We start from the raw sequence: 18,355 nt of genomic DNA on the forward strand, positions 1-18,355 counted from the left end.
TCTAATTACTGGATATATTGCCTCTGCTATTATTGGCTGAGAGGCTCTTGGTATAAAATAAATAGCTATAAGTATAAAGCTCAAAAATATCTGGCCCCAAATGCTTGAAGTTAGGTTCCTGTTGTACCACTGTCATTAGTGAATGCATAAACCTGAGAGCATAAAATCAAGTGAAAATTTTGTGGTTTTTTCTCTAGCATATGATGGTAATGGAAGATATGCTCAAGGACTTTCTGCTGGGAGAACATCTTCTTTTAGTTGGCAACCAGGTGAGCGAAATATTTCTTGCAATGCATGGAACAAATTCGTTATTCAATAATATAATTAAATCTCTGTTTTGCTTCTTTGTAATTGCATTCATTTCTGTTACTGAGGTATTTGGCCCATTTTTTAATTCCTTATTTTGCATTGTCCAGGGGTTTTATGGGCTCACATTTGTGGAAAATGTAAATGCCGTAAATGTGTTGTATATGGCTGTCAGAGTAAAAAGTCAAGGCAATAATCACAGAATATTCTGAGTTGGAAGGGACCCACAAGGATTATGAAAGTACAACTCCTCGTCCTGCAAAGGACCATCCTCAAGAATCACATGCTGTGCCTGAAAGTGCTGACCAAATGCTTCTTAAACTCTGTCAGGCCTGACCAATCCCCTGGGGAGCCTGTTGCAGTGCCCAAACACCCTCTGGGTGAAAAACCTTTTTCTGATACCCAATCTAAACCTCTCTTGACATAGTAATAGCTGTATGTAACATTAGCATTAAAATCTTCAGTTAATGGCTTTGGTTATCCTTCTTGACTATGTATCAAACCACTCCTTTAAAATCTCCAGTGGTAGGTAAGATGTGTACACTTCAGTATTACATAAATCTTATTGACAGCCAAATATTCATTTTCTCTAAAAAAGTAACAGATTTGTATAGTTCTTTGACTGGTGTCTTTGCTTATCAATACCTCATTGTTGAGATTGGTTTTTCCCCCAAAAGTAATCCCCCTTTAGTTTCGCTGTCCCTTAGCAAGGATACAATAATTTTTTAGCAGATGTTTCTCTTTTTGTTTTGCAGTAGTCTGTAGAACATGTCTAACACAAAGCACTAACAATCTAACCAACACGGCAATGAATATAAAATGCTAATTATTATTAATGTGCATATATTGAAGTATACTCTCATCTGTTTAACATCCTTGTTATCAACTTGAATTTACAAAGACGGTTTATTTGAAACCTCTGTAGACTTTTGAAGGATAATGCCAGCTTCTCCAAAAGGTTTAATCTCTTCATAAATAGAAATTGATCTATTTCGTGAATGAAACAAGATCTATTTATTGTATTTCATAAACAGTGCTGTCTATGCCTGCTTCCAAGCTGGTATCGAAAATGTTATGTAGTACAGATTGCCTGCAGCAATTGCTGGCAAGGAATAGGAGGAGCAGGCTGAACCACGAGAAAACAGAGGCAGGGACAGAGTCCTTAATGATAACTTTTGCAGTCCCTCAGTGCCAAAGCAAGAGTAGTAGGTGTGGGGACAGCAGCCATAGTCACCCAAATGCTCAGTGGCTGCCAGACTGGTCCATGGTGAATGAGGCAAGTCTGAGATCAAGCTGGGAAGTCAAGTCAGCAGGTCCTGGCTGGGATCAGCAAGATACAGGGCCAAGCATAGCATCGCCTCAGTGCAGGCTGGGAAGGAACCAAGGAAAGGGCTTGAGTGTAAATGCAGCTCCCATGGCATGGGGGACAAAAGGAACCCCGGCAAAGCAGGAAAACTGTGTCAGAGCTGACCTTCAATACAACAAGTAAAACCCTAGGTGTGGGGAAAGAGCTTTTGTTTATACCAGTGGTAAATCCGAGCTCTGACACGTGCCTCATTTGGCAGAAAAGTTTTGAAGACTATGCAAGTACAATTATTAGGATATAATGGATTTTTCCAGCAGATGTATTCTCATTCTAATAATTTAATGCATGTCAGATTTTCTTCCATCTTTTGAGTCTCTACTTGAAGACAGCATTAAAAGATTTGACTGGATTGAAGTATTGGAACATATTGCTTTGATTCCAGACATCAGCTCAGCTGTACCATTAAGTTGGAAAATTAGTTGATTTGCTGTGCTTTCTCTTTGGCAAATCAGCAGTACAATTGTTTTTTTTTTAATTGCTAACATACTTTTGAGTACTTCCAGGTTTACTCTTTACAAATTTGTTCCAGAGTTTTTATGTCTGACTAAGAAAAGACCAACAGGCCTTTTCCTTTCAAAATACTGTTTTTAAGTTTGAAGTGCTGTATTTGCCATTCTGCAGTCTTTTCAGTACCACAGCAATCATTCTTCATTTCTCGGCAATGGTCACTAACCACTTAGAAATTCCTTGGCTAATTCCTTAAATATTTTACTGTAAATTTGTGCAGCTTGTGATGAATCATGTTCAAGTACTTTAAAAGCAACCACATTGCATCAATTGTGCTTTCATGCAGTATGTGTAGATACCTCATTGAAGATATTAGTGTTTTCATAAATTTTTTGTAAAGAAAATTATTTTAAAAAAACATTCTTTTTTTTTCTGTTCAGTCACTTTTATCAGTTCAGCCTGTATAAGAAGCTAGAGTTTTGTGATGCCTTGATATATACATCAGTGTGTACCTGTTTTTCCCATTTGGAAAAAACAGATAATGATTTTGAGGAGATACAAAGTACTGTTTTGAGTTCCTTTCTCTTAAGTGTCTTATTAGTGAACGAGTGAATCATGGAAATTCAGTGTATTAACTGAAAATTCAAATTCTCTGAACTGGAGTATTTCAAAACGTAGGACTAACATCCCTTTGAATGCTTGTGTCATTTCCTAGATATTTAATTGAGTTGGCATTTACCCTAGGACATAATTTGGTCTTTTAAAATAATGACTGTGTAAGTATCTCCATTCAGCTGTGATTTAATGTGCAAGCTTGACCTGTAGTCTTTCTTTTAGAGTCTGGATTTGGTTTTGGTTGGTTGACTTAATGTGTTTTTCCACCTTTGCCTCTTCTATTTGCACAACACATGTACACACACAAGATTCCTGTTAGCTTAAGACCTCTGTCTTTTCAAAGTCTGTAAATGTGGTTTCTTCTATAACTCTAAGAGCTGCCTGATGAGAACCCTTTTACCAAGACTGTTTTCAAGGTACAGACTCTGATGATTATTATCAGTAAATTATAATTAAATTATCTTGGTGGATGTTAGGAACTGGCTTTCTTAATGAAATGGAGGAGAGTTTGAAGACAATGTAAGATGCCAACAGATCTCTTTAGAAATACTCAGCTTCTGAAGTAAACTGCTTTACAGCACTTCATTGATGTTTGTTCCCTGGGGTTTATATGGCCTAGGATTTCACAGTATAAATGTTTTACATGAAATATAAATATTTGTTTACAGTGGTTGATGATTTACTTTGGATGTGTTTCAATTTTGTATACAAACAAACAGGTTTCTTTGAGTTCATATGATACGATATGATAGATATGAATTTCCAGCTATGAAATAGCTTCCAAGTAAAGGACATGCCAGTGCCTTAACTATGGTTTCTGATATTGCTTCCTGAATGAGCCTGTAGTCTGAGTGTGAATGAATCCATCTATAATTTTTCAAAGCACCTGCAAAGCAGCTCCTTCTTTGGCTGAGAGTAAGAAGCTGCATATTACTCTCACACCAGCAGGCAAAGAACAGCAAGAACCCCCAGTTATTTCAAATGTTGCAATGACTGTTATGTACTCATTAAATACAGGTCTTGCAGCTTTTGAGCTTCAGGAGACAGACTGGGTAGTGATTCTTACTACCTAGGAAAATTTTTAGACTGTGTTTTTGTGATATTTTTCCTGATAGACAATGTGCAGTTCTTTGATTGGCCACTACATGCTGTCTTTTACTGTCTCCTTGGATTTTCTTTGGCAAATGCAAGAGAAACTATGTTAATAAATAGAATTTGTTTATGTGGAAAACCTTTGGAAAGAGCATTGGCTGAAATGATTTTATTTCATCTCACAATTTTAAAGGTTAAATATAACATTTCACAAATTGTTGTGTTTGGAGGTTATGTAAAGAGATGTGTTGGATGCTTTCACCTTTATTAGTCATAGGTGAGGTCTTGGCAGCCATCATCTGTCTTTGAAGATACCACACATAGTATTTATAGTTACTTATTATAGTTACTTATATATAGTTATTTATAGGATCTGTGGCTTCCTGGATAGAGAAGGCTCACAACCTTCTCACTTTTGAATTGTTTTATTACCATGAAATTCTAAAACACTCAGCAGCATGTTAAGCAAAATTGAGGTTATTTTATTTGGCATCACTCTGTTGCCACGAGTTATTGAATGAGCTGTTCAGAAGGAGAATGAAGAATTCTATGAAGGTGCTAAATGTTGTAAATAATCTGAAAGAAACTCTAGCAACACTTGTTTCAAGTGTTGATGTGAACCCACAGTAAGCAGAAATACATGAATTATGAGTACTATGTCCAGCCTATGAAGGCTATGAGTGTCCTATGGGTGGACTGGAGCTTCTCTCTTATGTGCAAAGGTTGAGGGAGCAGGGCCTCTATAGCTTGTGGAAGGGCATCTTGTCAAATATTTGGGGTCTTGTATACAAATACCTTAAGGGTGGTTGTCGAGGCAACAGGGCCCAATTCTTTTCAGTGGTGCTCAGCAATAGGACAAGGGCATCGGGCACAAACTGAAACACAGGAAGCTCCATCTGAATACAAGGAAAAACTTCTTTACTGTGAAAGTGAAAGAGCATTGGAACACGCTGCCCAGGGAGGCCATGAAGTCTCCTTCCCTGGAGATTCTCAAAACCCTCCTTAATGCAATCCTCTGCAATCTGCTGTAGGTGAACCTGCTTTAGCAGGGTGGTTGGACTAGATGATCTCCAGAGTTCCCTTTCAACCCCAACTATTCAGTGATTAAAAGGACTTAGAAATGTAATAGCATTCTGGTACATTTGCTAATATATTTCCCTGACAATGTAATTTCATCCTTTCTGCTGCCTTTCTTTAACTGGGAGATCAACTTACATGAATTCTTGGGCTCACACTAGGAATTTATTTTATTCTTGAAGAATTTAGAAGGACAAATGATTGAGTCTTTCTTAAAGATATTTAAAATGACATGCTTGATTAGATCTTTTCTTCTAATATAATATTTTCATTTCTAACTCATTGTGAAATTGAATTAGGTGCAAACTGAGAATGTAATAATATCAGTCATCAAAAAACTTGAAATAGCAAATGCTTGGCATTTCAACTTTTCTAGAAATAAGTCTTGTTTTCCTGCTTAAACATGTTTAAAAATAGACAGTTTCTTCTGCAAGTCAAGAATGTACTATCCCAAACCAATTTTTTATTATTATTGTAAGCATGAAGAAACTGAGCTCCAAATGAGTTAAATTGGACCAAATACAATGATATTTCTTGTCTAGGGAATTAGGTATGACAGTTGTGGAAAACTCGGAAAATATTCTCTTTGACTTGGTACAGTCAGTGTGTACACATCCGAGAATAGGCATGCTTCTGAAATGTGTTTCTGCTTACAGTATTGCTTTCTGCCTTTACACATTAAACTGGAGAACCAGAATTAAATAATAAACAATGAATTGATTTTTCTTTTGGATACTTCTTCTCACAGATTCTTTCCATAATATGCTTCTCTCCATTGGACCACAGTTGTCTTACCTCACTAGAAATGCAATGATTGTATTTAGCCTGACAGGGCTCTGGTTCTACTTAAAGTCAGAAAAAGGCATCAACTCTACAAGCTTATCTATAACTACAGTCAGAGATGCATCCAAAGTATTCCATTCATGATTCCTAACAGGGAATTAAGTTGACTCTTACGGTGAAATTTTCTTCTTTTGCTGCCACTATAATTTTGGTGTGCCCCAGATGATAAACTTGTAATAAAAAAAAAATCAGATACTAAACCACAGAACACTTACTTTTGTAACTGATGAATATGTAGATTGCATCTAGGGCAGGAGTTAAAGTCACCACTGCTTTTGTATTTAAATTTGTTGCTAACATTCAAGCAAGGTAGCCGTGATAGGGTCGATTGCAGTGGTCCTCCAGTAGCAATGTCTAGATTCTGCTGGTGGCACACCTTCTGCAGATATTCAAATGCATTATTCACATTTGTTCCAAGCAGGGCTTCTCAACACCTGGAGTGTGTGAAATAATTCTGCATAGGTACTGCGAGTTGCTTTGGTGATAATAGAACACTTTTTTAGAAAGCCAGAGACACATCCTCTGGACTAAAAATCGCAGCCTCAGCCATAATTGCCTCAGCAATACATGCATTGCAATGTCTTTGTTGACAGAAAGACCAAAGCTGTGAAAGGTGGTTTGGTGCTAGACCCAGGGTTAGAAATGGAGCATTATGAAAAGTGTTTTCATTTTCTTTATTTTCATTGTTCAGTGAAAAGTTTCTGTGATAATGATAATACAACACTTCTGTGATGTTAAAAACTGAGAACCCTGACATGAGGGCTCTGTGTACTAAAATTGTTAACTCAGATTTGTCTTTCCTTCTCTAATGCAATTTTAAAATTAATTATGAAATGAAACTTGTTGAAGTGAAAAATTGATAAACTGCTTTTTTACCAGTTTCAAAATTTGATTCATTCTTTTGTAATGAAACAGGTGCTCTGATATGGAGACGATGTGATTGCAGTGTTTCAGCTGAAGGGCAGTACTGAACAGCACAACATGGCAACCTCTTCAGCTGGTTCAGTATGACCTGCAAATCATTTAAAAGAAAATAAAAATGAGGCAGCCTGGTTTAGATTTTTTTTTTCTGAAGAGGCAGACTGTTAATTTCAAAAACTTCGGTCCAATTCCTTTGGACTATAACTTTATTGTCTTTATTTGGGCTGTGCAAGGGACAAATTTCAGTTGTCAGTTCTGCATCCTGAATTGCAAAATGTCTCCTGGGACTTATAACAACCTTGTTTATATTTGAAGCTGCAGCTTCTGCTAGGAAATTAAGCCATTTCATCCTTGGTAGCAAGTGTTTACAGTGTCAGTTAGAAGGATTTTTAACTAAGGGATTATTTTGCCTTCTAATTGCATAATTTCTTGTTTGTTATTCATTAGTGCAGATATTTACTTCCCATTTTTCTATTTCAGTTATCCCATATGTCTGATGGAGTAAAAATTGTCTAATATTTGCTTTCTGAAGTATTTTTATTCTCTTCAGTTGAAACACCAACACAGATGTTCTTTTCTCTCTAATTAGCATATGTTTATATTTCTGTTAAATTAAGTAACTGCAATAGTGTGTATATAAATAGCACACAGCAAGTGTTAATGGCAAACTGGCTTGCCCTCTGAATGTTACCTTAGCCTGCAATAATTGCAAAATTTTATGAGATTATGTTCTGAATCCAATCCAAGTTCAGCTCAATCTTTTAGTATGTTCAAATGAAAGATAGTTCAGGTTATTCCTGTTTAAATAGTTTGTTGCTAGCAATGTGGATGTCGAGAAGATCCAGCTTGATCTTTGGCAGTAAGGGCAAAGGAGGGTGAGTGTTGCCATTTTTGTAATTTCTTGTTTCTTGGGTGCCTGTAACTAGAGTTGGTTTGGTTTTGATTTTTCCAAAATGTGTTAGCATTTTCCCCATTTCTTGTTCGCCTGAAGAAGACTACTATACACATATTCTTTATCCCATGGGGGTAAGGTGAATTTGGAATAAACTTGTTCTTTTTGGACTTACACTAATGCATAGTACTTAAGGAACAAATTCATCCAAACTTTTGGTTTTTAGAGTTTCTTAATAGTGCTCAAGAGCCTTCCAAATATCTTTGGTCCCTTCCTTCCTTTCTGTGATATTGTGACTTCTCAGTGGAGTAGCTGAGACCTAGAGGAACGGTAACTTGTCATGGAGTAGGAATGTAGAGGGCTGGAATCAAAAAGCTTTGAGGAGAACTTTGCTGCAGCTACTGTTGCCAACCAAAGATTTTATGTGGTACACCACAGCCTCTGTGAAGGCACACAATGTACCCTCTGAAGCAGTTTAGTCTAGAAGTTAGGCAATGTTAACTTGTTTCTAATAGCTAAAACCTGGTGGGAATGCCTTTTGGCTTTTAAATACTGCATGCACCTTTTAAAAATGTACGATGTTCTGAAATTCAAGTATACTTAAATAAAAGGAAATATGTGGCGAGTGTGGTGAGATGCACAGATAAAAATGAAGAAAGGGTGAGATGTGGTCACGGCACAGCTCCCATTGACTTCACTGGGTTGCTTTGGTAACTAATTTTTTTTTTTTAATTACAGTAACCACTTTGTGTAATATTAAGTATGTTTTACACTGATTCAGTATGTTGATATATTTCATCATCTTTGTACTTGCCACAGCTGGCTGGAGTCCCACTCTGCACTGGAACAGGATACGCAATCTACTTGGAATCAATGCAGAAACTGTGTGCAGACATCTGCCCAGCCATCTTTAGCTCTCTTAGGAAAGGAAGCTGCTTTCAGCATGGGTGTTTTGTGCTTGACATTAGAAATGCTCCTGTTTATTCACCCATTTATGATCTGACTGAAAGTAGCAGGAAACATATGTGACTAAAACTGTCTGTGTGCACCACTAGGGGATTCTTAGCCTATTTCTGGTTACTTTGAAAGTCACTGATAAAATTTCTGAACTTGAATATTTTCTCCCAAATTGGTATGTCCTATAAGTTCCTGCAAGATCCTGTGAGCAGAATTGCATCCTCTTTCACAGCAGTGGAGAACTGTTTCAGGTGACAGTTTTCAGAAACTACTGTGAAGGGTGTTAAGTGTGTTGCAGCTTCTTACTACACCTCTAAAAAGCTGTAGATTCTTCTGAAGCAGATTTGTGAGGAGGCGTGTGGCAGAGCATTAACAGAGTTGGCTCTTCTGTGTGGGAGTCAAGTCTGCAGTAGAATATAGGTAGTTCTATTTTTGTCTCCTCTGCAGTATTTTTTCCTCTGCTCTCATGGTGAGAACTCTCCTCCTGTGATTTCATTATACATATGCGCATGATTCTCGATTCTTACAAATGTAGCAGAGGAGAGAGAGACTGTGGTCCCATTTTAAGAAGCTTAAACAGTTTGCAATTCTACAGCTGGCAGTTACCATCACTCATAAATGTCATAACTTGCAGCTCTGAAGGCTCCTATTCTGTTTCAATGCCAAGTGAAACAGATTAGTGAATCTCAAATTGGTTTAATCTAATCTCTTTAATCTTTCTTTGGGTTATATTTATCTTCTTTACACTGGTGTGGACTACTAGATACATTCATGCAGTCAGAGTGAGAATCTCAGGAGAGGGATAGTGTCTTGTCAAACACCTTTTGGCTGGTCTATGATTGAGTTTTTCTTTCTGCTGTTTCCTTTTTCTTTGCAACCTGTAGCATTCTCACTGGCATTCTGAGCTTCCTGCAGCCACCTACTTGCAGGAGGGATAAGAATTTCTGCATGTGAGCTGTCACCTTGGTCTGCATCTACATTAGCATTTCAGACCAGATCTAGAATGTACTTTTGAAGGGAATTTCCTTACCGCAGTTCAGTACGTATCCATCTCTCTTAGGATGAAAGTGAAGTGGATGTTCCCCATCAGCCGACCTAATTTGTGCTCTTTGATAATTCCTTCCCTGAGTTTAGGTTAGACCTGGACTGAAATACCAGTTCATAAAACGTTTAGGACAGGGTGCGCCAGGGCTTTGCCAACACCTAATTCACTGTCATCATTTTCCACAGCTTGCTAGTGCAGACATCCTTCAATAGAGTTAGAGATCAGTTTTATCTACAGCTGAATTCTGATTCCATCTGGGCCTCTTTTTGTAATTCCAGTGGAATGTGATCAGCAACTATTACCAATGCTGTGCCCAAATTCCATGTGACAGTTACAGGATGTGTCCTATGACCACCAAGAATTAACTTTGCCTATTAAGTGCAAGACAACTTCCTAGCATTGACATTGCAATATCTTTGTGAAATAAAAAGGCTGGAAAAACTTGTGTTCGTTAAAGGATGTGTGACATAACTCTAGGGACACCTATTATTATTATTAACCGGAAAAAACCTATTTCTGGATATTTCTAGTAAGATAGATAAGTATTTTGTGAATATATATAAATATAAAATAAAATACATGTAATCAACTTGTGTTCAGAATTTTTTGAAATAGATTGAAGTTGTATTTACCCATGAAGGAGTATGGAGAGTATTTTAACCATTTTGGCAAGTTATCTGTTCTGTATTTATAACTCTTAAATATGTATATCTGTATTATGTCTTACTATTATATTTGTTTACTGCAGGGAGTTGGGAAAAACAAGGTTGTTGACAGATTCCTTCACCTTTTAAACAGACCCAGAGAGTATTTACAGCTGCACAGGTAAGAATGTGTTAGATTTCCATACTTTTTGGTTTTAATCAAATTTCTCATGTTATTAAAACTCATGTTTCTGAAATTAATGTGTTTTTAGTGTTTGAACAAAGGCCCCCTAAGTGGCACACAGACCACAGGAATGTGTCTGGCAGAGACAATAAGCTGATAGGTTGAGGAGTGGGTACAAGAATGTGGCGCAATCATCTTGTTTGATACGCGAGCAAGTAGAAGTGTGCTGATGCTAAACTTTGTTCAAAAAACAAGTTAGATTTTGCTGTCATTTCTGGAAAGATTTCCCTAGCATGCAGTATTTTGTGAGGGAAAACTTGTTTGAATATATCATTCATCAGACAAGAAACATTCTACATAGTAAAGGTTTTTTGGCTTTTTTCCTTTGGCACTCCTAAGTGCATTTATTTCTTTCTCACCCATAAGAGTTTGGATTAGAAAATTACATCATAAGCTAAAAAACAGACTTCAAGACAACAAACCAACTGAAAACAATTCAAAAGCTGAAATAATAGGAAATTATCTGCCTGCTTTTTATAACATGAACTTGAAACTAATAAATGGAAATAAAGTATAAATATATCTAGAAGACTCATTTTCAATTGAACTGAATCCCATTTCAGCTTCGTTCCTAATCTTTATCTCTTTGTCTTCAACTTCCTAGCTTCATCCCCTGTCTCTTTCCATAATCACTGTTTTTTAAATAGTGCTAATGAAAATGTTGATCTTTGGTATTTTGCCCATTAACAGCATCATGTCTGTAACACTTTGTCTCTCATTTTCTCACCCAGATTTTTGTCTTCAAGTGTCTTGTACTTGTATTCCTGATACTTGGATAGCTCTATCTCATTACTTTTCTACTGCTGTTCTCCTTTATACTACTTATTCTAGACTTCCATCAGTTCTATATGAAATACTGCTTTTGTGACCTCCTACTTTCAGCTTTGCATTAACTTTCCTGCTTGGAACAGCTACCCACTTTGTCTGGATAAAATACACTGTGATTTTTGCCAATCCCAATTATGTCACGAAATACTGCACTATTTCTGTCCTTTTGTGTGTTCTCCAGCGATGAGGCAGAACAGTGCTTAATATGAATTCATATAGCTCAGGAGAACATTGTATAAACACCATGTTTGGGGTTTTCATGCAGCTGTAGAATGTATAAATTCCACATGCTAGTTGAGACATCACTAGGAAGAAAAATGTGCATTTATTGTCTTGTCAATACAGTGTTCTACAGTCTCTTTAAGGTACTGCTTGTGATTACAGGTGTTTGGAGAGAGGTTGAAGTAGAAAATGAAGCAGAAAATGATGAGTAGTCCTATGCAATTATAGAAAAATAATTTATGAATATAGCAAAATCAGAAATTTCTATTTTCTGGGTAGTATTTTGAAATGCTATGTGAAGAACTCAGTCTATATAATATTTTGGTTATACTTTACAGGGTGTTTAAATCAGGATTAGAGTATTGTTAGTGCACTCTTCTGGATTAAAAACAAAGTAAGAGCAAGTTTACAAAATACCCAAACAGTTTCCTAGTAAGCTTTTACATACTTTGTGGGGAAGATTCAGTCTGTAGCTTATGGCATAGATGTACTTTCTTAGAAAATATTCTGCAATGTGCACTTCATCTTTGATAGCCCTGTGTGTTTCTTCAGATCTCCTAGCTAGCTACTGTAAGTACCTTTAAGCATGCCAAGGAAAGTATTTCTAAATATAATGCTTTTAATGGTTCTTGTATACCTGAAGTACAGATCTTGACAAATTTGTTAGGGTAGGGGTTTTTGTTGGTTTGGGTTTTTTTACTGTCTTGATGAAAGAGTGTAAGGAGTTCTGCTGTTCTAACTCTACATATGTTCAATGACATTCAAGCAGGGAGTATTTGCCTTAGAGGCAATAAGCTATTACCAGGAGTCATTTTAAAATCTCACATTTTATGTCTTCTACTTCAAGAGGATGAAAGGAGATAAAAGACAGAAAAAGGGACATCTGTATTTACTTGCTCTGCAACTGATTCACATGGGAAGGGTCAGCCTGACCTAAAGGTTTTGATTGCTTATGGAGGCTATAAATACTTTCTCTTAACATTTCCTACAGCATCTAATTGAGAAGTTTTATATTCTTGAAATTTCTAAGTCTTATCAATCATTTTGATACCATAAAGCAGAAAATCTTAATGGAAGGAAGCTCCAATTAGATTCATTAATGACAGAAATTAAGAAAAATATGTGCTTATGAATTACTCAAAAAGATGGCTGCTTTCTCTTGCATACTTCCTGATATTAGCAGCTGACAAGGAGTTGACCAGCTCTCTCATTGCATTCATTGTGGGGTTATGGAAACAGGTAATATGGCACAGGCTCAGCACAGCCTCTCCCTAGGACTGCACTTACGAAACATTTTACTGCTTTTCTGTGCTAAGGAAGAACTTCCATCCGCCAGGATTTCCCTGTCCCTCCTTTCCTACAAGAGTAAGTTTCAGCAGAGAAATTCCAAATTTTGTTTACCCTCCTGGTATGGTTGTCTCTATTTTGTTCACCCAGGACACCAGCCACGTGTTACAGAATAAACAACAGCTTTATTTTGTCTAATATCAAAGAACTTTTAAGAGTTCTTATAGAAATTAAACATGTACTGGTTTTACAGGCAGTAACTAAGAAACTGACTGTAAGAAAATTTGATGTTCTCCAAGCTAATGTAACAACTATTTGTGTTGCTCCTAAATTAATGAACTCTGGAAAGCCTCATTATTTTATGAACCTTTCTGTTACTGCTTTTGCTATCTCTCCTGTGAGTGATGTGGAAAGAATTTTCCAGTGGTTCTACACAAAAATCTGAAGTTAAATTTGGTAGACTAAATTAGTATTTCATTAAATCAGGGAAATAATTTTCATGGAAACTGATAATCATGGAATGTGCTGAGTTGGAAGGGAACCACTAGGATCCTCCAAGTCCAGCTGCTGGCCCTACTCAGGACCAAGAGTCGCACCATGTGCCCGAGAGCATCGTCCAAACACTTGTGGGACTTGGACACACTGCGACCACTTCATGGGCAAACTGTTCCAGTGCCCAACCACCCTCTGGGTGAAGAACCTTTTTCTAATATCCAAACTAAACCTCCCCTGACACAACTTCAGGCCATTCCCTGGGGTCACTGGTCAGCACAGAGAAGAGTTCAGTGCATGCTCCTCTGCTTCCCCTCACAAGGATATCTTGCTTTATTATTCTTTATTGTATGTTTATGTTTCATTATATCTTGCTTTTTTAATTCTCTTATGATATCTTGCTTTGACTTTCACAGTCTCTAAAACCAAGAAGATTCCACATAAAGAAGGAAAAAAAAAACTTTAGAGAAGACTCAGGCAAGAAAATATGCCCTGTTAAGACTGTAAAATCCTTCTTAGCACTGATGAGAGCAATAGATAAGTATAAAACTGTAAGCTCCCAGCTCTCGTACATAAAAATGTCAGAAGAAAGTATCATGGACTCTAAATAGTTGTCTCCTCTGATATGACCAAAGAAAAAGAGATTAATTTTACTTCTCTTATCATCAAATTGCTAACTAATTTTACACAAAGAATGATTTTGCTGGAGTAAGATGTTCTTTGTCTGTCATTTAAACATTTACGTTTACATCTATTTGGACCATACTCTCAAGCTGTTTTTTATGTTTCAATTAGAATGATTTCTCCTCCTTGCAATTACTATTTTTGTGATGACTATGTATACAGAACTACAGCATTTATCCTTCTGTTTTCGGTTCAAGCTTGATTTATTGTTCCAGTTTGGGGATTTTGGAAGGATTTTTTTTATTTGGGTTTTTTTGGTTTTGTGAGGATTTTGGGAATTGTGAAGAGACTTTTGATAGAAGGCTTCCTAAAAGCCTAGGTTCTGACTAGGAAGATGTAAACTTTAGTGACACAACTTTTATGGTAGTTTCTGGTGGTATAAATTAGGTGCTAAATGTGGAGAGGCATGTGGATTAATATATATGCATTGAGTTTTTTTGAGTCATATGTTGCTATCTGATCTTAGCTTTCATCAAAATTTTAAAAAATACACTGCTATGCTTAATACAAAAGCATAAAAAATAAAATAAATATTTAAATGTAGTTTATTCTCATATACTAATTTAGGCAGCTAAAAACAACTGAAAAAATATTGGGCAGAACAGTATTTCCCAAGACCTGGGAAAACTGTCACCACTGTTCTGTTGGTGTTGGATTTGCTTTAAGTCACATAGCCCAAAAGATTTACTGGTATCATGAAATCTCTGAAATTACCATCTGCCATCATGAATTGTGCTCTTAATTGCTCTGATAGCAAACAAAAACCTCTCTGTCTTAACGAGGCCTTTACAAAAAATTAATTGCAGAACATCTGTGTTCGAAGAAATGTGTTTGTTAGGTTCAGGAAGGCATGAAGTTCATTTTTGTATATCAAAATCTTTTCTTTAAAGTTTGGTGTACATTGTGCTCCTTGATTTTTTGAGATATTCAAAATCTGTACACTGGACATTGTCTTGAGTATCTTGACTCTACGTGGCCCTCTTTAGTAGAGGGGTTGGAGTAAATGACTTCCAGAGGTGCCTTTCAACCTCAACCATTCTGATTCTGTGATTTAGCAATTTCTGCAAGGTAGCAGCTGGATGACCCCTAGCTCTTGTTCTAGGTGTGTTGTAGTAATGTTGTAGTCTTCCAAAAAAAAAAAGTTAAAATTAGTTTATCTTATATTTATAAAATTTTATAATCCAGCAGTGGTTGTTGCATGGGAGGAAGCCATTTGCACTGTCCTTAGCTGATACTCAGATGTGTTAGTATGAACAGTAGTTAAAGTTGTGAGAATTAAGAAACAGCTTCAGACTCAATATTGTTTTCAGAACAGTGTGTTAATGAGATTAAATTTGATAACTTCTAGATTATTTATTTATTGTTATGATATGCATGTAAATGATTGGTTGTTAAGCAGAAGTTTCTCCGTTATGTTTCCATCTTCATGCTGTGTCAGTGACAGATTAGCTGTAGCAAATGCAAAATTTGGAGCTCACAGTCTCCTCTGCCACCTATCACAGACATTCCTCTATACAATTGAAAATGATCAGGAGTAAAGAGTACTGATCCTTTTCTGTTCTGATGGGAACTTGAGAACTAGTGGGAGAACTGGATCCCTCCTCTGAGCTACTAAAGATGTGGCCACTGAAGTCATGATAAGTAAAGTTAGTCAACTTCAACTCTAATGTTTTCAGTGTGTAGATCTGCATAAGAACATCACCATCACTTACAGAAATAGAAGCTTTTGATGTGTAGACTGCAGTGTAATCTACATCAATATAATTTATTGATGGCTATGAATGGATTTTCTGCTGCTCAAAACCTCAGTGAATCTGCAGATGCAAAATGATTAATTTCGTTCCATTGTTCTCATTCTGTGTATCAAGAAAATAATCTAGGAAATTAGTTTATTGTGAAAAAAGATAATACGAATCTTCATAGAGTCATATGATAAAAAGAGGGAATGTTTTTTAGTGTGCGAGGATTGTTCTCTATGAAGTCAAAAATGTTAGAATGGCTTGTAAATATGATGTGATACCTTTTCTTGAAATAGAGAACGCAGGAAGTTTTCTTCTTCAGCTTTTGATAAAACAGGTTTACCCCTAAATTAGCCATGTTAAGTCTTAGTTCTCCATTTGATATCTTTTTCTTACAAGTTGAGATAACTTATTTTTCTAAGCATTTACATATACACTGCAGCAATTTATCATTGTTGTAAATGTGATGTTTGACACTGTCAATGGAATACTAACTGCTTTGAAATTCTATTTTGTATCTGATGATCTTACTATTCTCTTTCAAGATATTACCCTACCTTGTTCTATGTGTCCCAATGCATTTCCTTACAAAGAATTTGCTTAAAACATCTTGATTTGATATCACATCTTCCTGTCAGAGTTACTATATTTATTCTAGTGACTGATGATTGAAAAGTGTGATACAGGGTTAATTTAAAAAATCTACTACATTTTGTGTTGTGCCTTTTCTAGTTCCCTAATAAATTACAGTAATCTGATGATCTTTTTTCCAAAACTTACCTGAGTTTGCATATGTTATCTTTTTCAAAAGAAACGTAATTTTGCTGTGATCTTTAACAATCCAATTAATGGGGAGTTTGAGGTAGGAAAATGAGCTTATGGTGTCCCTACAAGCAATACTTATTACAAACTGTGCATTAATCTTTAGATCTTAATTTTCTTTCCCTCTTTTTCAGCACATGTAATAAGTATAAAATCCAATTATCTGTTTCCCTTACTGAGATAATTTAAAACTACCCTTTCAGCTTTATTGACTTCAGATTTTTAAAATTCTAATTTTAAAAAGCGTTTCAGAAGAAACAGCTTCCTTTGTCCAAGATACAGGTGGATACTAGAATTATATTGTACTTGTTCTCAGAATTGCATCTGATTATCATCTCTTGAAAGAATATAGGACCACATGAAATAACTTAAATGCTGATATAGCTCTGCAGGTCTGTTTCTAAACATGAACAATACAGAAAAGCCATCTCTGTAGTGGACTGTTGAAGGAAGTGTTCTATAGCTGCACTGGTTTATTTCAGTTGAGCACAGCAAAGGCAGAGGAGATGTTGTATTTTTGGTTTTTGGCAGCCACAAAACAAAAGTCTAGGTAATTTTTCCTCATGAATCATGAGTCATTAATGTTTAGATTATTTTCTTTTAATATTGTACTTTATATTGTGTGCTTTATTCTTTATGTAGGTCATGTTAGGAAATAAGTAATATGATACATTTTTGTCATGAAGATTTATGTTGTGAAGCCCTGAGTGCATTGACTATATTATAGGTGTCTTTATAGTTTTTACTTGTTTTTTGCCTGTTTTCTTAAATACATTTTCAGCCAATACAGAGTTGCAATGCAAAGCTTCCAAGATTTCATGCCAGCCGATGGTCCCTGTTTCCAATGTTAGCTTTTCATAAGCTGGCTGACTAGCTCTGTTATTGTCAGATTCCAGGTGTTAGAAAGCTACTTCGTTTTTCTTTTTTTGTAGGAATTGAATTCAGCTTTAATATCCTGCTGCATGGCTGTTACAGAGAAATAGCTCAGGTTAGAAGACCCTGTTGTTTCATTTTCCTCTAAAGCTGAAATAAGAGTTTCTCACTGTTTACTCAATTAAATGTATTCTTACAAGCAATAAGGGTAGCTGCAGGGTGTCGTATTTCCCCATTTATGGATTTTACAATTAGGGTGAGTGAATTTTGTATCTTGTTTTGGCAGATGGATCACATACAAGTAATTGTGTAACTTCAGATTTAAGCATTTACCATGAATTAAACATAATTCCCTTTGACCTTTCTTCTGCCACCTGCAGTCATACTGAGTAATGAGTACCTTTATAGTCAAAATAATTTCTTGCATTTTAAACAAACTTATGTCCTGCTGAGTAGCTGTAACAGCCTAGCAGGGAAAAAAAAGGTGAATTTAATTATCAGTTCCTACAGATAAGTCAAAAAGCCTTTACAGGGTCATTTTTACAGAGCAATGAGACATCTGGTTGGCTTTTCAGATATTTCAGAATTTCCTAAACACAGCAGTCAGGTCATGCAATGAAATGGCTCTGTGATGAGTTGACTAAAGAAATTAATTTGTAAATGTCAAAATCATGCAGATTGATTCTTTGTGTTGGGATTGCCTGCTCTTCATCAGGATAATCCATGAGTGGATTAACTGACCAATTAACAGCTTCAAATGGCCTTTGGACTAATTATTTTTCAAGTACTCTTTCAAATTAGGTCACAGCAGATGGGTATATTCATGTCTGATTGACGTGTAGAAATATGTATCTATGTACATAGGTATTTAATAAAAAATGCCTCACAGAAATGAAGAAGAATTTCTAGAGCATACACGCTACATCTCTGGTTTTTCCTTTTAACTACCATGAAGTTTT

General features: G+C 36.1%; 1 protein-coding gene across 1 annotated transcript in view; it reads left to right on the forward strand.

Annotated features, from left to right (window-relative positions):
* The window catches only part of VWA8 (von Willebrand factor A domain containing 8), a 183,209-nt gene that overhangs the window by 75,524 nt on the left and 89,330 nt on the right, over positions 1 to 18,355 (forward strand). The window contains exons 20-21 of the mRNA XM_066545030.1: positions 198 to 269; positions 10,310 to 10,386. Coding sequence (XP_066401127.1) covers positions 198 to 269; positions 10,310 to 10,386 — 149 coding nt within the window. The remainder of the gene's footprint in view (positions 1 to 197; positions 270 to 10,309; positions 10,387 to 18,355) is intronic.

This window comes from Molothrus aeneus, chromosome 2, assembly GCF_037042795.1.
Source record: "Molothrus aeneus isolate 106 chromosome 2, BPBGC_Maene_1.0, whole genome shotgun sequence".
In the NCBI taxonomy this organism is placed as follows: domain Eukaryota; kingdom Metazoa; phylum Chordata; class Aves; order Passeriformes; family Icteridae; genus Molothrus; species Molothrus aeneus.